General features: G+C 40.6%; 2 protein-coding genes across 12 annotated transcripts in view; one reads left to right on the forward strand and one right to left on the reverse strand.

Annotated features, from left to right (window-relative positions):
* Positions 1 to 10,816, reverse strand: part of PRR14L (proline rich 14 like) — a 36,405-nt gene extending 25,589 nt beyond the window's left edge. Inside the window, exons 1-4 of one of the 4 annotated variants that reach the window (XM_084649262.1) lie at positions 10,661 to 10,816; positions 9,204 to 9,358; positions 5,429 to 5,965; positions 473 to 554 (exon numbers count right to left, since the gene is read on the reverse strand). In XM_084649262.1, coding sequence (XP_084505388.1) covers positions 473 to 554; positions 5,429 to 5,929 — 583 coding nt within the window. In that variant the 5' untranslated portion in view covers positions 5,930 to 5,965; positions 9,204 to 9,358; positions 10,661 to 10,816. Of the gene's footprint in view, positions 1 to 472; positions 555 to 5,428; positions 5,966 to 8,754; positions 8,808 to 9,203; positions 9,509 to 10,660 lie in introns of those variants that run through there. The other 3 variants (XM_084649265.1, XM_084649263.1, XM_084649264.1) reach the window with 3 other exon arrangements.
* Positions 10,817 to 10,910: 94 nt separating this feature from the next.
* DEPDC5 (DEP domain containing 5, GATOR1 subcomplex subunit) overlaps positions 10,911 to 21,770 on the forward strand; it is a 66,475-nt gene continuing 55,615 nt past the window's right edge. For 7 of the 8 annotated variants that reach the window (XM_084649038.1, XM_084649042.1, XM_084649043.1 and 4 more), the window contains exons 1-10: positions 10,911 to 10,996; positions 12,028 to 12,145; positions 12,709 to 12,796; positions 13,434 to 13,480; positions 13,869 to 13,954; positions 14,558 to 14,641; positions 15,373 to 15,422; positions 18,325 to 18,394; positions 20,945 to 21,023; positions 21,382 to 21,443. In XM_084649038.1, coding sequence (XP_084505164.1) covers positions 12,088 to 12,145; positions 12,709 to 12,796; positions 13,434 to 13,480; positions 13,869 to 13,954; positions 14,558 to 14,641; positions 15,373 to 15,422; positions 18,325 to 18,394; positions 20,945 to 21,023; positions 21,382 to 21,443 — 624 coding nt within the window. In that variant the 5' untranslated portion in view covers positions 10,911 to 10,996; positions 12,028 to 12,087. Of the gene's footprint in view, positions 10,997 to 11,222; positions 11,537 to 12,027; positions 12,146 to 12,708; positions 12,797 to 13,433; positions 13,481 to 13,868; positions 13,955 to 14,557; positions 14,642 to 15,372; positions 15,423 to 18,324; positions 18,395 to 20,944; positions 21,024 to 21,381; positions 21,444 to 21,770 lie in introns of those variants that run through there. The other variant, XM_084649039.1, reaches the window with a different exon arrangement.

Here is a 21,770-nt window from a genome sequence, read left to right on the forward strand (position 1 = left end):
AGCATGTGTGGACAGAAGTGTGCAGGAGCAGATCATTAACAGGAGGACTAAGAATTAGGGCAGAAACCCTCTCACTTTGGAAACGGCATATTCTAAAGTGTTAGATGGTGACTGAGTCAGCCAGTTATTGTTTCTTTTGCACATTTCTACTGCTAACATTTTCATATAGTTTGGTTTTGAGAAATAAGACAATACAAAACAATAATTACAAACAAGAGTATCTGCACTGGAGTCAAAAAGTATTTCAGACTAAGTAGTAACAAATGCGGACTCTCTTCATCAGAGCATTTCAATCACATCAGCACATGGCCAGGAGAGAGCACAGGATTAAGTTTTGCTATTGTTCTACACAAACAGAGCAATAACTTCCACTACCAAAAAGAACAGAGGAGCTATCCCTGCAATCATTCACGCACGTCTGTGAATGAAAGAGGATCCTAAAGGAAAAAAGCTGAATAACTGAAATACACACCTTTACTCTTCAGAGGGACTGCCATTTCAGTACAGCAGATTCTTGAAAATTCTCCCCCACTTCGGTTTATCTGAGGCGTCTCCTGAAATAAAGGAACAAGTCACCATAGTAGCAGCAACACCTGAGACTAACTGGTAATTATAGATTTCAGAGACTATTCCTAGACTCCAGGGACTGTACCTGCTCAACCAGTTCTAACTCTGGATGCACTAAGCATTAGCATACCACATAATATGCTAGGCTTTTGGGGGGAAATGATGGAGAAAGTCATGTGTACACCATAAACACACTTACAAGGGTGGTAATACAAGAAAGTAATTAAACTGTAAGCACCTAACATGAGAAATTCTCCTTCCTTTCTCACCCACTGCCTCATCACATCTTTCCTCTTAATTTTTTTTTTTTTTTTTAAATTTACTCACTGTTGAAGATACTGCATTAGTCTTTCCTATCCTCAGGAGGAGACACATCCAGAAAAGATTTAAACTCAGCACCAGTAAAGTCTTGCCAAAATAGCAATTAAAGCAGTAAGTGGTTTAAATACAACAGAAAGCGTCCCAATATGAAACAGAATGGTAATTGTTCATCAAACCCCAAACCATTATTATAATCCCTCACAGTGGAATCCCTTGTGCAGATGAAAAACGCACAAGAAAATATTACCCTCCTCACTGTACTACCTGTGGATAGTTAACTCTCCTGCCAAACCTTAACTCCTGCATTTTCTGACTACTTTCATTGTGCAAACTTAGTATTGCATTAACAGTTAAGTAGTTTGCACCCAGATACACATGAAAGGGAATTCATTAGTAAAGGCACTAGAATGTGAAGGCTCTAGAAATTCATTAGTAAAGGCACTAGAAAGGCCAACTATGTGTTCCTCAAAAAGATTATTAATGAATTATTATGCATTTCTACAACACTTTCCTTATGGAGACCTTAAAGTGCTTTCAAACATTGTCTCAATACTGCTTATACTATTCCTTATAATACTGGAAAGGAAAAAGACTAAGTGACTCATCTTAAGTATTACAGTAAATACTGTAAATTGCAAAGCTATGAATAGAATCCAGGCCTTGTAATATTGTACCCCAGTTTTGAACCGCTAAATCACAGTTTCCTTCTTAAGGCAACAGCAGTGTGACAATCATATTTATTAACTTCCCTGCAATAAACCCTCACCCTCAAAATTTTTAAATGCAGACATGCTCCAGAACTGGCAAATGGATAAAAATGTATGTTTAATAAAAATATTTTAATATATTTATCTAAAAAATGACATTCATGTACTGAACATTCTCTAGTATATTTTGTAAAATAATGAAGTCTTAAATGAACAGGAGCCTTAACTGCAGCATTTTGCTATTAATGCCTTGCTGAGAAATGGAGAGAGAACTGGCTTTGTGTGTATGAATTATAAATCTATCTATCTACATTAGCAAAGTCTGTTATATTTAATTGGCAGTGATGGGTGAAGCTGATGGATGCAGAGTGAAGACTCTTGATGGAAGAAGCAGTTTTTCTATTTTGTCCCTTGGGGTAAGCTCTGGCTTGTGTGCACTCCAGCTTTAGCAGCTACTTGACATGTTAAAGCCCATGTCACATGTCCAGAGAATAAATTTTCAAACAGAAGCAGCAGTCAATTCACAACTGTACAGTCCAATATTTTCAGAGCATAGATGAGCCAAATCAAGTAAGACACTTAGACTTTTTCTTTCCAGTGACAAAACTCCAAAATCCATTCCATCTCACGATGGATGTTTCAGGTTTTATAAACATCTAGAGCAAATTTATAGTTATCTTGTCTTGCCCTCCACACTAATTTTCAATTAATCAAACCCAAACCCAAACCCATAGAAATAGTTGGAAGATGTACCACTGATGCAAACAAATGTAAAGTCAGTCTACAGTGGCTTTACTGGAAAAGAAAATAAGAACTTTGAAAAAGAGAAAGTAGGATTAGTCATATGATTAGGAAGATTTCACTATGAAATCAGCTTTTTTTGGAACTGTAGAGAACCATCCTTGTTTAAAAATAAAAATTCAAAACTAACTTCTGTCTCCCATTGAAAACATGCTAAATTTAAATAATTCTCTAGTACAACTCCTACTATTTGCTTTGTAGTTTGTGTACCCACTGCTTCTACTACTAGAAAAAATAGCTTTTTGTTCACTACCCCCAGCAAAAAAGCAAAGTAGTACACTAAGTATGAAGTGTGGTTGTATAAAATTAAGTAACTACCAAATAACAAGCTTTGACTTAAATCTCCTCTCTCACATAAACTTTTAAAATGATAGGGGATTTTGGGGAGAGATTCTGCTCAGAGAGAAAGAAAACAGCAGATGCAATTGTAAAGTTTAATGAGCATCTGTAACATTTAAACCATCTTAATACATATTATAAAGACATCAAAGAAACCTAAATGTCATCATGTGACCACATTATGGAGAGACAATTATTTCTCAGAAATTTAAGTTTGAAGTTCACTTCCCCATATAAGCTCAATTTTCAGTTCCTTAATTTAATCAATCTTTCTCATTTACTGTATTTGCATACTTTCAAGTGTCTGGAATTCCTTGTGCCAAATAGTAAAACCTGTAACACGGAATTTTCAAGTTTTTTTTTAAATAAAACTTGAATGTTTGTGGGGTTTTTCCCCAGCGAAGTATTAATTTCAATTTTATCTCTAAACTCACAAACTTTTTTGCCTTGGAATAATAATTGGAATGTCAGTGTCTGCTGGACAAAAACACAACATATAAGCTGAGAAGTAAAAAAGGAAATAGAGACACTGATCCACTGTCCAATTATTGAAGAGTTGAGTTGAAAGATACTGCAGAGACTGTACTTAAGACATAAGTGATGTCATATATGGCTTCAGCATCAGATCTAGCACTGTCAGTCATTTTAACCTGGTACCAATAGTATGACCACATAATGGCTAGTTTTGTTACCTGTATTATGACATTTTAGACTACAACATATCCTCCTCAACAGTTGGGAAGACGGACATTTGGCATTTGTGAGGGTTTGGGTTTTTTTAGGACTGCCAATTAATCACAGTTAACTCACACAATTAACTCAAAAAAATTAATCACGGTTAATCGCACTTATAACAATAGAATACCAACTGAAATTTATTAAATATTTTTGGATGTTTTTCTACATTTTCAATATTGATTTCAATTACAACGCAGAATACGAAGTGCACAGTGCTCACTTTATATTATTTTTGATTACAAATATATGCACTGTAAAAATAATAAAAAGAAATAGTATTTTTCAATTCACCTCATACAAATACTGAAGTGCAATCTCTTTATTGTGAAAGTGTAACTTACAAATGCAGATTTTTTTTGGTTACATAACTGCATTCAAAAACAAAACTGTGTAAAACTTTAGAGCCTACAAGTCCACTCAGTCCTACTTCTTATTCTGCCAATCACAAAAACAAGTTTGTTTACATTGACAGGAGATACTGTTGCCTGCTTCTTATTTACTATGTCACCTGAAAGTGAGAACAGACGTTTGCATGGCACTTTTGTAGCCAGCATTACAAGGTATTTACATGCCAGATATGCTAAACATTTGTATAACCCTTCCATGCTTTGGCCACCATTCTAGAGGACATGCTTCCATGCTGTTGATGCTCATTAAAAAAATAATGCGTCAATTAAATTTGTGACTGTACTCCTTGGGGGGAGAATTGTATGTCTCCTGCTCTGTTTTACCTGCATTCTGCATATATTTCATGGTATAGCAGTCTCGGATGATGACCCAGCACACGTTCATTTTAAGAACACTTTCACAGAAGATTTGACAAAATGCAAAGAAGGTACCCATGTGAGATTTCTAAAAATAGCTACAGCACTTGATCCAAGATTTAAGAATCTGAAGTACCTTCCAAAATCTGAGAGGGACGAGGTGTGGAGCACGCTTTCAGAAGTCTTAAAAGAGCAACGCTCTGATGCAGAAACTATAGAACCCAAACCACCAAAATAGAAAATCAACCTTCTGCTGGTGGCATCTGACTCAGATGATGAAAATGAACACGTGTCGGTCCGCACTGCTTTGGATCATTATCAAGCAGAACCCATCATTAGCATGGAAGCATGTCCTCTGGAATGGTGGTTAAGCACGAAGGGACATTCGAATCTTTAGTACATCTGGCATATAAGTATCTTGCAATGCCACCTACAACAGTGCCATGAGAACACCTGTTCTCACTTTCAGGTGACATTGTAAACAAGAAGCAGGCAGTGTTACCTCCTGCAAATTGTAACCAACCTTGTTTGTCAGTGATTGGCTGACCAAGAAGCAGGACTGAGCGGACTTGCAGGCTCTAAAATTTTAGATTGTTTTATTTTTCAATGCTAGGTTTTTTTGTACATAATTCTACATTTGTAAATTCAACTTTCATGATAAAGAGATTGCACTACAGTACTTGTATGAGGTGAATTGAAAAATAATTTTTTTTTGTTTTTTTACAGTGCAAATATTTGCAATAAAAAATATAAAGTGAGCACTGTACACTTTTTATTCTGTGTTGTAATTGAAATTAATATATTTGAAAATGTAGCAAACATCCAAAAATATTTAAAATAAATGGTATTCTATTGTTATTTAAATCGCACAATTAATTTTTTTTTAATCGCTTGCGTCTCCTGTCCTTCTTTAAAGGTTTTGCTCTTCACGTTGCTACAAACCTGCCAAATACCATTCTAGGAATATTTCTTAAAGTGAAAATAAAGATAATATGTTTAACAGGCATGTAGACAATTCAGACATATATTCACTTAAACTGAAACAGTGAAGAGCCAAACAATTACTCATAGAGCAAGATGCTATGATAGCAAGACTTAAAGAAAGAGAACAAAAAGCACATTGACATCAAGTTCCGAACAAATCCCTCTCTGCTATGTTCAAACATTCACTGTAATCAATTTATTTCTTACCTGTCTCAACCACCACTTGTCTTCAGAGGTTAAAGCACAACATCCAACAAGCTCTTCCTCTGCATCTTGTGTTTCTTTCGCAGATCCTCTCTCCTCTTTCTGGATCCCATTAGCACAAGTGTCCTGCTTCCCCAAGCTTCCACTTTTGGCCTCTTCATTCTCAGCAAGGTTTCCAGCCCCCATAGGCTCTTCAGAAAGGGATCCCACCAGCCCATCAGATGTAAGCTTGTCCCCATGATCCAGGTTATCAGTTTCCTGTGAGCAACTTTCCACCCCATTAATTCTGTAGGACTCAGACAACAAACTGCTACTACGTCCTAGCACAAGTGTTGATGCTTCAGGTTTTGTATCTAGTCTAACATTAGGATCAGACCCAACAGTAAGCTCAGCAGAGATGCTGACTGGCAGTCCAGTGTACAATTCCTGTACCACAGCAGACATGGAGGAATCAAGGGGATGTGGGTGGCTTCTCTCTTGGGACTCCACTCCAGATGATAGCATAAAGGCAGCTGAAGACTATGCCTTTCTAAATTCACCCTAAAAGTAAAGACAACACTAAGTCACTACACAGACACACACACATACACAAAAGTAATCATTGTTTTTGTTGTTGTCTGAGACAAAGGTACGTACACCCGAGAAGCAACAACAAGGGGACAGATATTTAGAAAGTTTGGTCCCTTTTTAAGGCACTCACAGTAGGAGGGTTCCTCAGTCAGCAAACCAAAATGTTCAGCCAGGTTCTTTGAATATTAACCTGAGCATGAATAAGTAATATAAAATGTAGTATGTTAACATTTTATTATAACTTTGCCTTAATAAAAAATTTAAACCAAAAAATAAAAGGCTAAGTGCTTCAAATGTGTGTCTTCTAGAAGAGTATGTTCCAAATGAATTCCTATTAAGAAAGTGATTCTAGAATTACTGAGTGTTAGAGTAAGTGCCACACAAACCATGAATAAGGTTATTCCTCTCTTCTCACATAACACTTTCTCCCTACCCCAACATCACTTCTTAGCCTAAAACTAAGACCTTGTATGGGTGTCTGTAGAAAATGGGAAGAGAGGTAATGGGGAGGAAAAGTATTTACTAGCACTTGTGGACCTAAAACAGGGTGTCAAACATCCTGCCAGTTTGATGGTATAGTAGTAACCAAATTTCCTTTACTTTTCTATATTTTTAAAAATTTCTCATTAGATAGAAAAGCCATACAAGAAAATGCATCCTAACACATGCACTATCACTTGCCATTCCTTGTGACTTTCCCATTATAAACAGCGGAAAAATATGGTGCTATCACTAGGTTTGTTATCTAAAGTTAACCTTTGATTCATCCTATAGCCTAGAGCCCAACTCATCAGTATCCAATGGCCAATACTATGCTAGCAATATCTATGCTCAAACAGTTATTGCTAGTACAGTTCTAACCATAGTGTCAGCATGACCACAACATGGTTAACCACAAGTGCTCTGAACTACATTAAGTAAAGGGTCACTTAAAAAAAAATTTTTTTTAATAGAGCCCTGATGGAAGAATACTATATACTTAACACTGACATGCTCATGAATCTCCATTGAGAGTTTCTACACAAAGCTACCATAGGCTAGGTCAGGTTGCACCAATCACTCAGCTAACAGCCAACAGAAGGTTAATAAAACCCAATCCTATTACTCAAATGTTGATCTTGCCACTCTTTACACAGCTCAAAAACATAGATGAACATCAATCCCTTCTCCTAGCTCAATATTTCTATGCTATACATAACTAAAATCCTCAAGATTCTTTAAAAAACAAAACAAAAGAAACAATAGGGGAGGAGGAATGTTGCTCAAAAAAATTTAAAACCTTTATCTTCAAAAACTTACACCATTTCTAGCAGTACTGACTAGCGTATGGCTAATTTAAAAGAAAAACAACATAATATGGTCTCAAAACACTAATGAGCTACAAATAAACACAAACTCTGACCATCTACAAGTTAAATAAACACTACGCATGGCTTCTTTCCTCAGGAATTGGTAATAAAAACATGGGTTAAATTCTAGACCCTGATTTTAATCCCTCTTTAAAATGACAATATCAGTTGTAAGCAAAAGACAGCTGAGAGGCTGCAGAATCTTAGCATATATTTACCAAAGATAGGAAGAAGGACCCATTTACAAAAACACTTCAGATTTATTTTCTTCTAGCCTGTCTTTCAGCACAGGAAAAACACATTCCAGTCATCTACATCTTTTCTTGTGATCCAGAAATGCTTCTCACACACACAACCTCTACCAGGTATTAGGGAGGTAAAGTAACTTGCTCAAAATCAAAATAACAAAGAGTTGCAGACATAGGAATCAGAGAAGCAGCTGTGTTAGTCTGTATCCGCAAAAAGAAAAGGAGTACTTGTGGCACCTTAGAGACTAACCAATTTATTTGAGCATAAGCTTTTGAGAGTTACACCTCACTTCATTGGATGCTCATGAAAGCTTATGCTCAAATACATTTGTTAGTCTCTAAGGTGCCACAAGTACTCCTTTTCTTTTTCGGACACAGGAATAGAACCCAGGTCACCCAAACCCGTGACCTGCTCCAACATCTAGAAAGTGGCCCACCAAAAAGCAAACAATGTAAAATAAAATTATAAAAAAAATATTTATAAACAAGCTTGAGTAGGTTCGCTTTAATGAGGCCCCAAAGTTCATTTTTTGGAGAAGCCCAAGGAAAGCCAGCCATCCCAAATCTGAAAATGAAAACAGTTTTTCATAACCGAAGGGACTCTGAAACAAGGCCAGCAGTATCCACAGTCCTTATCCCAGCCATCTCAAGGCCCCTCGGGATAAAAGTACCAGGGCATCAAGCTGGTGCTGTTTTCATCATCCTGTGAAGGATGCCAGGAGACCCTGTACCCCTGTTGATGCACTCACAAGCGGCTGCCCCACACGTTCCCCCAGATGGATGGATTGTCCCCCCATCCCTCCCAGAGGGTGCCCCCCCACACACAGTTGCCAGGTCTCCGCACAACTGCTCCCTAGAAAGGGGTGCTCCCCCACAGGTGCCACGTCTCCACACAACCCCCAAAGGGGCCCCCCCGCAGGTGCCAGGTCTCCGCACCCCTCCCCCAAAGGGTACTCCCTCACAGGTGCCAGGTCTCTGCACAACTGCTCCCCAAAAAGGAGGGCTCCCCCGTGGGTGCCGGGTCCCTCCCTATCGGGAGCTGCCAGCTCCGAACTCGGCGAAAGACGGGACCGTACCCACCCCAAGGCGGAAGGTCCCCAGCACAGCCAGATCGTGACTGAAGTGCGGCCGGGGGGTACAGGGGGCGCACTACCCCTTTTACCTGAGCGGGGTACGGGCCCGCCGCCAGCCCCGCTTCTTCCTTCCAGAGCCGCTCTCTCCTCCTTCCCTCCCCCCCGCCTCCTCTCTATGGTCACATCACTTCCTCATCCAGCCATTGGCTGCTGCTCACTCGCCAGGAGCCAACTGCTGCCTCGCTTGCGGTTTCTTACACTCCCAGTGGGCTCTTCCGCGCACCTCCCTCAGCACGTAGACCGAGCGGGCTCCTCCATGCACCTCCCCCGGCACGCCGTCCCAGCGGGCTCTTCCACGCACCTCCCCCTTCCTCACCTGCCACAACTCTTCCAAGCACTACCACCCTCCTTGCCTGTCCACAACTCTTCTCAGCACCTCTCCACACAAAGGCTCTTAGTGTTCCCAGCTGCTCCTCCCACGCTACAGTACTACACTGTACCTCTCCCGCTGGCCCCACTTCACCACAGCACGACTTACCAAGTGAAATACATAAAGTCAGCAGCACTGTGTCACATACAAATGCCTTGTAGTCTACAAAGAGGTAGAACATGCCCAGGTTCCATGCTGATGGGCAGAACGCTCCTAACAACATGCTACTTGGTGGCATGATATAGTGGAACACATGCCAACTCCTGCAATAAAACAAAATTTGTCCTGTTATATTCAGCATGTGTGGATGAAGAGACATCGGAAAAGTTAAAATCCATGCAAAGTTTGACTGTGCATTTCTCAGAAATGGACAAAGAAGAAAGGCATGATTTTTTTTTTTCATACCCACTTATGTTCCTGAGAAAAGATATGTCACATACCTCCAGATTCACTATCTGATCCTTTTCCCATTGAAAGCAATGGCAAAATTCCTATTGAGCTGACTGGGAGGAAGTTTGGCCCTCTGAGACTTCATATTATTTAAAACATTTAACTCATAATCAACCCCCTAAAAGCCAACCCAACTAGAGCCCCATAGTGGTAGGCACTGTATAAATATATAATAAATTACAGACATTGTCTCAAAGAGTTTACATGCTAAAAGACAAGATCTGGCATTTCTTCTCATTCCTTTTTCTGATCCCTAAGATCAGAAGTGCTCATGTCCCCACAATAGCTATCCTAAAAGCATGTGTTTTCCCATTATTTCTTGAAGTTTCTTTCTTTTATCCCAATTCTGAAAATCTATCCATGTGAGTACACCATTATGCTCTCATGAAGACATTTAGTTTCTATACAAATGCAGGGGTGTGCCCACGATGATCAGTTTGCAGGATTTGGCCTTTGCTGATTTACAGCCTATTCTTCTCGGTCCAGGAGAAAAGAACCTGCATGACATAGGAAGGAAAGAGGACCAAGGCAAAGTAAAAGGAAATAGGGAGAAATTATGGTAAAAAATGATGAGGGAAAAGAAAGAAGCAAAATTTTTAAGTTTACTTATAGCAGTCTAGCAACCGCTTTTGTTTCTGTTTATAATTGTTCATATTTAAAAATTGAACATTTAATTTCAACCTAACAACCAGATGGTGCTTACTTTTAACTAACAAGTAACAATATCCCAGTCTAATAAACTCATTGGGCCTTCAATCTCAGAATGTATTCAGCCCACTCTGGGGTTATTTTATCGTCTAAACTGTAAACCCTTTCTAGTTACCCCACTGAAGCTGCCAAACAGGCAGCACCCGCGGCTGTGAACTTCTAGAATGCTTGAGACTATGAAGCTCAACGCAACCGAGTACGAAGTTACAGTCCGGAAGATCTTTCCCTTAAGGGAACATCAACCGCCTCATCCTCTGACCCCGGCCAAAAGGCTCACCCAACACACTGTCCTCACTCTGTTTTGTCCAAGTCATTCCTCCCCTCCGCCTCGGCCATGGGGGAGGAGTGGCGTTAACCCCTTGTTCACTAGTAGCGAGCCCTTTCCCCCAGCACGACCCCGTTTTCACCTGGTTAGGACTGTCTGATACTGTCAGCTGGGGGCTGCATGTTCCACGCTTGGTCTCTGCCCACAGGTTTGGGGGACCGCCAGGGAACTGGCTAGGAAGGACACCTTCCCGCCCCGCCCCCGGGCCAGGACCTACAACGGCTTCCCCCGCCCACGGGCCCCGGCTCCCGCGGTGGCGCGGTCCCGCCTGAGGAAGCCTCTCTTTCCCCTCCCGTCTCTATGGTGCCGCACTCTCTCCGCAAGTCCCGGATGAGGAAGTGAGGCCGCTCTGTGGGCTGTGCTGGTGATTCGCCTCGGGAGCCGCCCCCTGCCCTGGCTCCAGCCGCCGCCGGGACCAGTAAGAATCGGGGAGCCGGGGCCTGCTCTGGCCCTTCCCCCACCCCCGTAGTTTTTGGCGTGGGGGTTTATTTGCCTCTCGCTCATCTCCTTCGCCGCGGGGAGCGGGGGAATTTGCCTCCCCTCTGGGGGCGTGGTTGTCATGGGGATGGGAGGAATTGCCCCTTCTCTAGGATGGGGGGGGTCTCTTTCTCTTTGGGGGAGGGGTTCACCCCCAGGCATGGTCACTGCGTTGTTGGGGCGGACACACACCTGTCAGGGATGGAGACACTATGTTTACATGGTCCTGCCTCAGGGCAGGGGGTCTGGACCAGGTCCCCTCCAGCCCTTCATTTCTATGTTTCTGTTTGCTGGGGAGTGTCTGCTCCCACGGGGGCTCGTTCCCACAAGTAGGTGGAGCATTGGACTGCAGGAGATCTGACACCCCTAATTGCGGATTCCTTGAGCCCTGTAGTTGTCTGAGTAGCAGGCAGTGCTGGCTGGGGGCCTTTTGCTGGCCCAGGAGTTGTCATTATGCCGTGGGTTGTGTCACTGAGATGAGGTATTGACTCCAGGTTTTGTCATGGGGGGTGGGGATTGATCTGAAGGATTATGGACAGTTTGCAGCTCAGAAAAGCTGCAGCATTTTGGTTGAAGAGTTAGGCTTGAATTTTACATTCTGGACTGTGTGTGTGTGTGACTCTGTGAGAGAGAAAGTGCTCCTGAACTGTGTTGTACGGTCAACAGATAATAGAAATTCTTTTCTAGTTCAAAGTGTGGCATCCTGTCTTTTTCATATGAAAGACCCAAATTCTATCATAATAGTGACTGTCAAGTCGTAAGTGACCAGCATGACGCATATTGACAAATAGGAAATCTTAGGCAGCTATGGAATTGGTACAAGCGCATTGTTTGTGGAGCATGAGTGATGCTGGTGTTGCTCTGTGAGACTGGAACCTCCAAGGTTTCCTCTTGAAATGTAGAGCTGTAGAAGAGTTTTATAATAAGGAAAGGGCTGAGTTTCTTTGCTTTGTTTTTGTTTTTACTTACCAGGGAGACAAGATGTCATCTGTTCTCTTTACTTGGAGTAGCTGAGAAGAACCAGGATTCAAAATGAGAACCAACAAGGTCTACAAACTCGTCATACATAAGAAGGGATTTGGGGGCAGTGGTCAGTATCCATTGAGTCATAAGTGTTTTTAGGACTGCTGGTTTAATGAATAATCAGCAGTTTTCCATAATTTTTCTAATTTAACAGTGACAAAGCTGATTTCCATTTTTGTTAGGCTTTTTCAAACAAAATATTAAGGGATTAGCCTTTTTGTAACCTACAATGTCACTCGTCAGAAGGTGGAAAGCCGATTGATAGTAGAATACAAATTAAAATCCACAAGTGCCAGATTACAGTAAAAATGTTAGTTTCTGTGACATAAAATATCTTTGACACCTTTTCATTTGTCATTTTGGCCTCCTTTTTTGCTATCCCTGTTGCCTCTTGCTTAGCTACAGAATTGGGAGAGGCTCTAGTGCCAGGTCGTATTGCTGCACATGGATATGTGTGGACTCAGAGTTTGTGGGTCCCACTGGCAGGACCTAGGACTCTGTCTGAAGCGTGTACTGAGTTGTAAATTAACAGATGGATATACAGCATATTACAGTGCATAAGTTCCTGCGTTTTCATTTTTATCTGTTGATTGCAGGCTGCCTCACTGAATTGCTATCTTTGTCTTCCAGATGACGAATTAATGATGAATCCCAAAGTGTTTCTTCACATCAAGCTGGGAGATGTTGTTGAGATTGCACACCCTAATGATGAGTACAGGTGAATTGTCTTTCTGCTAATATCAGCCAAGTGTAGCTGGAGCACCTAAAATACTAATCTCTCCATTCCTTTAGTGTGTAACAACTTGAAGAGTGAGTAGATACTGAGGGACCACTGGGTATGCAATATAGATATTTTGCTGTAGCATAGAGGTATATCTTTCTGTTTGAAAGGAAATAAAGGGGTGACTTTATCAAATGGCCTTCTTCTGTAGTTTGACATGTTCCGTGTTATGTGGCATTAGAGGCTTTGCTGGCCATACTTGGGATGAGTAACAGCTGTTCTTGAAGTAGGTCCTCAGGCCTTTATTTTCTTTCTTGCTGTTACATAGCGATGGTTCCTTAATCCCATGGGTCCTGAGGAATAGGTTTGTATAATAATAATAATTAGCTTTTTTAGGGTAAAGAATGGTAATGGCTGATCAGATCAAGGGGAAGGGATGTTTTAACTTGTTCTCTTAGAAATTGTCTGGTTCTGAGCACCTTTTCTGCTAGGTGAGTATTGTTAATGCTCTAGCTTATCCCCTATGCTGAGGTGCCTTTACTGAGATGGAGGAATTCAAGCCCTCCATGGTGACAGCAGGATAGATGGCTGGTTTCTCCATGTCGTTGTTCACCTTCTGTCTTCTGTGTTCCAGCCCTCTGCTCCTGCAAGTGAAGTCACTTAAGGAAGATTTGCAAAAAGGTAAGATTCCAGACTCTTATAGTGTGACTATAAGGCTTAACAGAGGAAATCACAATGAAATTAACCACAATTTCTAGGTTTGTTTTGGGTGTTTTTTTTTTTAAATGACTCTCTTTATTGCAACTTGTCAAATCTCTGCTTTTCTCATGGATCTGTTGGGGGCTGCATGCCTGCTATCTGCAGCAAACTGCTTGGAAGACTCAGGACAATGGCAGTTTCCATTCACATTGTTCAAGTGGAATGTGGATACCTAGATCTAAAATGTATTGTCAAAATAATGGCTTACTTTGTATGTCCACAAGCAGGGCCCATTCTCTCATTGGGGCTATAGCAAGGGATGGATTAAATGGGAATAAGTATTCTCCTATTTTTCTCTTCCTTATGGCAGAAACTATAAGTGTGGATCAGACTGTAGCTCAGGTATTCCGACTGAGACCATACCAGGATGTCCATGTGAATGTTGTCGACCCAAAGGTATGTAATATTACAACCGTGAATAACAATATTTCCATCTGCCTCTGCACTTAGCACAGGGGAAGTCATTTTTTTTTTTTTGTCAAGGTGCATATTTCTTTGTCAAGGTCCAGACTCCAGAGAAAATAATAAAAATAATAACGTAATCATAATAAGTAAATAAAAAGATTTCAGGGTCTGTTCAAAAGCATCTGGTGGTCTGGATTCGGCTCACGGTCTGCCTATTGACTACTCCTAATTTAGCACAAATGGGAGTCCTTCAGAGATCTTATTTGCCTTAGAGTTAGAATAAAGCTCCCCCTCCCCCTTTGTTTGTTTTTTGTAAAAAGGTATTTTCTCTTGTGCTTCAGATCAATGCTGGGGGTGGGGAGTGTGCTTAGACCTTTACTTTGAACTTCACTAATCCCCAGAATATGCCAGCCTGCCACTCATGATTGTCCCTGTATTCCAGCCATATGAGCTTTCAGTAGTTGTAGTTTTAGGCCTTCCCTTTTAAGAGCATTTACTTGCTTTGAAAGGGCCTTTCATGTAACATGAGGTCATATAAGAGAGTGCTGTATTGGGAACACACACTGAAATCTATGTACTGATTCCTTTTTTAAGGATGTGACTCTTGACCTGGTGGAGCTGACCTTTAAGGATCAATACATTGGGCGTGGGGATATGTGGCGACTGAAAAAAAGCTTGGTAAGGCCTATGGTTGTAATGTGTGGGATGGAGGGGACACTGTCTTTTCTCACTGTTCAGGAACATGAGACATGAACATGGCTATCATGCAAAGCTATGGAGCACTGAGGAAAAGCTCAAGGGCAGAAATCTGCCTCCTTCCTTTCTGTGTACTAGTGAGTGGGACTTGAGTGGGAACTGTATGTAACAATATTACAGTATTTAATTAAGTTGCTTCACAACCTTTTTCTGGAAAATAGTGTTCATTACTGTGGATCACTGGTAGCCAACAATGCTAATGGCTGTTCATCATACTCTTTGTTCAGTGAAAAGAATTTAGAATATTTGGAGAGGTTGGGTCCAAGTGAACTTCAGCCAAAAATGTGCTAGAATTAACTGTTTCATGACATTGCCATTGTTAGACAACAGCTGAGAATTCCCACATTTCTGTATTCTGGAGTGCAGCTAGTGTCCAATCAGATGAGCAGTATACCAGATAAAGGATAGCTGTTTTTCTTGCTCATGTGCTCTCTGCTACATTAAACTATATCCCTTTACCTACGCAAGCCATAGCAGAATACTCCCTAGGTTGAGATGTTAATTGTAAATGTGCTAAGTGGCCTCCAGCCTTTAAGGTGGACTTCAGGGAGGGGGATCAGGGTCTCAGGGTTCTAACAACTGTTTCCTATGATTCATTCTAGCTGCTTTGGGAGTTATTGCTTTTTCCATCATCTGTAACTCTTCTGTCTTAGGTCAGCACATGTGCCTATGTCACCCAAAAGGTGGAATTTGCAGGTATCCGGTGAGTGCTGAATTGTCCTGATTTATTCTTATGAGTAGATGTAGAGAAGTGTTTATATGCAGAGATATCTGGCTGTGCAAGTAACTGAATGAAAGAAGAAATGCCTTGGGGGTTTGTATACCATATTTTTAACTCTGCTAGCTATTAATTAATGAAAATGTCAAGGCAGAAAGCTGCTGCGTTTAGCCGTCCTGCCCAGGTACAGTAAACATATTTGTTGTTGCCTGTGCCATTAGATCAATGAGCTGAGCACACCCAATATGAGAACAAACAAAGGGCAGGTAAATTTTCTGCACTCCAGTCTCTGAAATATCTTATTCTCTAGTACATTCCCTCTTCCCATCTCAAAGCTCTAAGTATCCCTTTTCTCCCCAGTTTACCTATTTAATCGATTTGTGGATTATAAAGCCAGAAGAGACCATTGTGATCATTTCGTCTGGCTTTCGGAATAACACAGATCCTGGGACTTCCCCTGAATTAATTCCTTTTTGAACTAGATCATATCTTTTAGGAAAACATCCAATCTTGATTTAAAAATTACCAGTGATGGATAATCTACCACAACCCTCGGCAAGTTGTTCCAGTGGTTAATTATCCTCATTGTTAAAAAATTTGAGCCTTATTTCTAGTCTGACTTTGTCTAGCTTCAGCTTTCAGCTATAGATTCTTGTTATACTGTTATTTGGGAGGTTGAAGATCCCTCTATTATCAAATTTCTGTTCACCCCTGTTAGGTACTTTAACAACTGTGATCAAGTGACCCCTTACCCTTCCCTTTGTTAAGCTAAATGGATTGAGCTCCTGGGATCTTTCACTGTAAGGCATATTCTCCAATTCCAATCCTTTATTCATTCCCATGGTTGTTCTCTGAATCCTCTCCAATTTATCAACATCCTTCTTGAATTGTGGACAACAGAACTGGATTCAGTATTCCAGCAGCAGTTGCACCAGTGCCAAATACAGACATAATATAACCTCTCTACTCCTACCCAAGGTTGCACAGTTTACAAGCATCACATTAGCCCTGTAGACCACAACATCACACTGGGAGCTCATATTCAGCTGATATTATCCATCATGACCCCCAAGTCCTTTTCAGTGTCACTGCTTCCCAAGATAAAGTTCCCCATCTGGTAAGTATGGTTTACATTCTTTGTTCCTAGATGTATGACTTCACTTTTGGCCATATTAAAACACAGTGGTTGATGGTGCGCATCTTATCAAATGATCCAGATTGCTCTGTATCTGTGACCTGTTCTCTTCATTGTTTACCATCCCCCCCATTCTTTGCACAATCTGCCAACTTTCAATGATGATTTTATGTTTTCTTTCAGGTCACTGATAAAAATGTTAAATCGTATAGAACCAGTCCCTGCAGGACCCCACTGGAACCGTATCCTCTCTGTGTCCCCCATTTACAATTACATTTTGAGATCTGCCACCCAATTTCTAATCCATTTAATATGTGCCATGTTGCATTTGTATCATTTAGTTTCTTAATGAAAATATTGTGCAGTACCACATCAAATGTCTTACAGATGTTCAGATATATTAATCAACACTATTATCTTATCAACCAAATTTATAATCTCATCAAAAATATATCAAATTAGTTTGCTGAGATCTAGTTCCCATAAACCCATGTGAATTGGCATTAATTATATTACCCTCCTTTAATTCTTTATTAATTGAGTCCTGTATCATTCATTCCATTATTTTGCCCAGGATCAATGTCAGACTGACAAGCCTATTACTACCCAAGTCATCCCATATACCCTTTTTAAATATTGGCACAGCATTCACTTTCTTCCAGTCTTCTGGAGCTGTTTGATCACTAACCTCCTTTACTTCATATATTGTGCTCAACTGTTTCCAGCAATGAGGATGATGTTTCCTGTAGAGACTGTCACTGCTGCTCTTATGTCACCCAGAGGTGTAGGTATAGGCTTTCCCTGCTATGTGCTGTTTGATAGATATTGCTGTTGATGCTGGACAAGGGAGTGATCATGCTAGTGCAGAACACTAAGCACTATGCTGGCCTTGAGAATTCTGTTGGTAGTGATCCCTCTTAAGTCAATGACTGATGGGGCAGAGGAAAGTATACCAAATGAGGACATGACCTGTTTGTCTGAGCAACACTGGGTCTCATTACAGGAATAACTGAATGTATGTCAGCTGTTTACTGTGGCTGAAATTATCTTGAATGCTTTCTGTTCCAAGAGAGCCATAAAGTATATTTCCCATGGTTACACTGGTTTTTACTTCCCTGGAATTTTCATTGTGTCCCTGTGTTCTGACACTGATTCAGTGGCATAATTCTTTGTTTGGTCACTTCATGGGTGTAGTGCAGGCTGCTTGTTTCTAATCTGGAATGAAAAGGAATGAATTGCACCTGATAAAAAATAAACCTGTGGCAGGAATTCTGAGCAGTATGCAAAAGACCTTAAAGCTCCACATTTTAGTGGTCTTCTTTATGTCATTTGGTGACTTGTGGGAGTTAGTGATGGGACAAATCTAATCATTTGGTTTAGGGAGTGCCACATAATTTGCCTTTGGTATTTGGTGATAACGGAATACTGTTGTGACAAGAGATTTGGTGAGAGGGAGCAAAAGAAGGGTTCCTTTGGATTGGTGTTGAGGTGACAAGAGGGAATGGTTGTGGTAGGGAGCTGCAATGGGAGGTCACTTGGCACTGGTGCCATGCAGGGGCAGCCATTTAAAGTATGTTTTGTTTCAATTGATTTTACCCAAAGACCGTTAAGGGCTATATTAATGTCCCAACTGAATGCAATGTTTGTCGTATCTCTAGCTAGAACATAGCGTGTAGTTCTCTAATCTCCATACCAACTCTCTTTAACAAAGGTTATTTTTGCATTGAATTCCTTTCTTTGTTTTGCTTATAGGGCACAAGTGGGTGAGCTATGGGTTAAGAGCGAGAAGGTCACATGTGGGTACATCAGTGAAGATACCCGGGTAGGATTTTTTTAAAATTTTTCTCCCTTTCCTTCAGCTGATGTTTCAGGCTACCAAACCAGTGAGTTTGCCTCTGTGCCATTGGCTATAGCCATATTACTGGTTTGGTAGCAGTTTTGATGTTTAATATGTTACTGTATATCGGATTTCTCTCTATTTGATGATCTCCTTTGGTTGCTCTTTTCTTTGGACTGAGGTTGCTATGAGCAGAAAGTAGGGCTTGATTAATCGCAGTTAACTCACGCGATTAACTCAAAATTAATCACGATCAAAAAAAGTAATCACAATTAATCACACTGTTAAATAATAGAATACCAATTGAAATTTATTAAATATTTTTGGATGTTTTCTACATTTTAAAATATATTGATTTCAATTACAACACAGAATAAAAAGGTTACAGTGCTCACTTTATTTTTATTACAAATATTTGCACTATAAAAATGGTAAATAAAAGAAATAGTATTTTTCAATTCACCTCATAGAAGTACTGTAGTGCAGCAGTTCTCAGACTTCATTGCACCGTGATCCCCTTCACACAACAAAAATTACTACATGACCCCAGGAAGGGGGACCGAAGACCGAGCCCGCCCAAGCCCTGCCACCCGAGCACCATCGCCGCAGGTGAGCGGCCAAAGCTGAAACCCAAGGGCTTTTGCCCTAGGCAGGAGGCATGTAACCTTAGCTCTGGGCAGTGGGGCTTGGGCTTTAGACTTGCTGGGGCCCAGGGCCAACACCAGGCTTGGTAACCCCATTAAAATGGGCTCACGACCCACTTTGGGGTCCCAACCCACAGTTTGAGAACACCTGCTGTAGTGCAATCTCTTTTATCATGAAAGTGCAACTTACAAATATAGGGTTTTTTTGGTTACATAACTGAACTCAAAAACGAAATAATGTAAAACTTTAGAGCCTACAAGTCCACTCAGTCCTACTTCTTGTTCAGCCAATCGCTAAGACAAACAAGTTTGTTTACATTTGCAGGAGATAATGCTGCCCACTTCTTATTTACAATATAACCTGAAAGTGAGAACGGGCATTCACATGGCACTATTATACCTGGCATTGCAAGATATTTACGTGCCAGATGCGCTAAAAATTGATATGCCTGTTCATGCTTCAGCCATGGTTCCAGAGGACATGCTTCCATGCTGATGACACTTGTTTAAAAAAAAAAAAAAGTGTTATTTAAATTTGTGACTGAACTCCTTGGGGGAGAATTGTATGTCTCCTGATCTGTTTTACCCGCAATCTGCCATATATTTCACGTTATAGCAGTCTCAGATGATGACCAAGCACAAGTTGTTCATTTTAAGAATACTTTCACTGCAAATGTGACAAAATGAAAAAAAGATACCAATGTGATAGCTACAGCACTCGATCCAAGATTTAAGAATCTGAAGTGCCTTCCAAAATCTGAGAGGGACGAGGTGTGGAGCATGCTTTCAGAAGTCTTAAACGAGCAACACTCTGATGCGGAAACTGCAGAACGCAAACCACCGCAAAAGAAAATCAACCTTTTGTTGTTAGTATCTAATTCAGATGATGAAAATGAACATGCGTCAGTCCACACTGCTTTGGATCGTTATCGAGCAGAACCCATCATCAGCATGGACGCATGTCCCCTGGAAAGGTGGTTGAAGCATGAAGGGACATATGAATCTTTCGTGCATCTGGCATGTAAATATCTTGCAACACCAGCTACAACAGGGCCGTGCAAACGTCTGTTCTCACTTTCAGGTGACTGTAAACAAGAAGCAGGCAGCATTATCTTCTGCAAATGTAAACAAACTTGTTTGTCTGAGCGATTGGCTGAAGAAGAAGAAGGACTGAGTGGACTTGTAGGCTCTAAAATTTTACAATGTTTTATTTGTTATCAAAAATAAATATAAAGTGAGCACTGTGCACTTTGTATTCTGTGTTGTAATTGAAATCAATAGATTTGAAAATGTAGAAAACATTCAAAAATATTTAAATAAATCATATTCTGTTATTGTTTAACAGCTCAATTAATCGTGATTAATTTTTTTAATTGCTTGACAGCCCTAACAGAAAGTTTTCATTAACTATTTGTTTTTTGTTTTCTGAACTGGCAGAAAATATAACAGAGACGCTGAAATGTAAACTCTGAACAAAATGGAATTTTACCAAAGGACAATGTGCTGCCCCATTCACCAACAAATACTTTAAGTGAAACCCTTGCAAGTTCCTTTTCATTATTGCTCACTCACAAATTAATGGTGACACATGCTGCTGGCTATGAAGGATGTGGAGAATAACAAATTCCAGAAATCACACGATTAACACTCTCCAGTGCAATGAGTTCAACTATATTAAGAATTACACAGGACTTTGAAAAGCAAACCCCTCAGAGGTTACTGTAGTGCAGTCTATGTAGGCGGAGCTTATGTGTAGCTTAATAATTAATGCCCATGTTAGAGAATGTTGGGATAACTGCTCAGGAGCTAAACAGCTTCCTTCTAGTTAATAACCTTATGAAGCCTTCAGCAGGTATGTCACCACATGACACTATCTCTCACTCCTCGTTAGGTGGTGTTCCGCTCAACTTCAGCCATGGTTTACATCTGTATCCAGATGAGCTGTGAAATGTGGGATTTTGACATCTATGGTATGTAGATAACTTTTTTTCTCACGTACTTGATTTAAATGTCCTGCCTTGTACGTAGACAATGCATTGGAAATATGAAGTTAGGGTCAGTTGCTATTGACACCAAAGTTGTGCTTTTCTTCCCATCATCTAAAACCTTAGCCCTGCTTGTTGTTGTTTGTCGTGTTCCTTTCTCTGGTAACATCAGCAGTGACTCTTAATGCCTGTAAGGTGGGCTGCCCTGATCCTAATACAACTTTTTGTACTGGAACCCTCAAGATAAGTTTACCTCAAAACAGGGAAGTGTGTGGGTGCGTGTGTAATAAAAATAATGGCAGCTTTCTGATACCTTTGTGCTGCTTTTTTTTTTTTTTTGCAGGGGACCTGTACTTTGAGAAAGCTGTGAACGGTTTCCTTGCTGATCTTTTCACCAAATGGAAGGTACTGTTGCAGTTTCGTATAGAGCCTGCTTCTAAAAGAACAAGTCATCCCATGTATTTGTCCATTCTCCAGTATCACTTGTTTATCTAATGTGCTGATATCCTCTTTAAAAAGAGCCACAAGCCGGCTATTCAAAGTTAAAAGATAAGACCCTGATTTTTTTACACATTTAGTGAGTCATCAGTTGTAATTTCCAGTGGTCATGACTCCCTTAGTCATGGACCTTCACAAACAAGGGCCCTGGCACGAAAAAGTTTAGTTTAAATAAGGAAATCACAGCAATCTTGAATAAGACACTTAAGATAGGGGTGAATGTCAAATCAACAA

Source organism: Lepidochelys olivacea, assembly GCF_965140295.1.
Source record: "Lepidochelys olivacea isolate rLepOli2 genome assembly, chromosome: 15".
NCBI lineage: Eukaryota > Metazoa > Chordata > Testudines > Cheloniidae > Lepidochelys > Lepidochelys olivacea.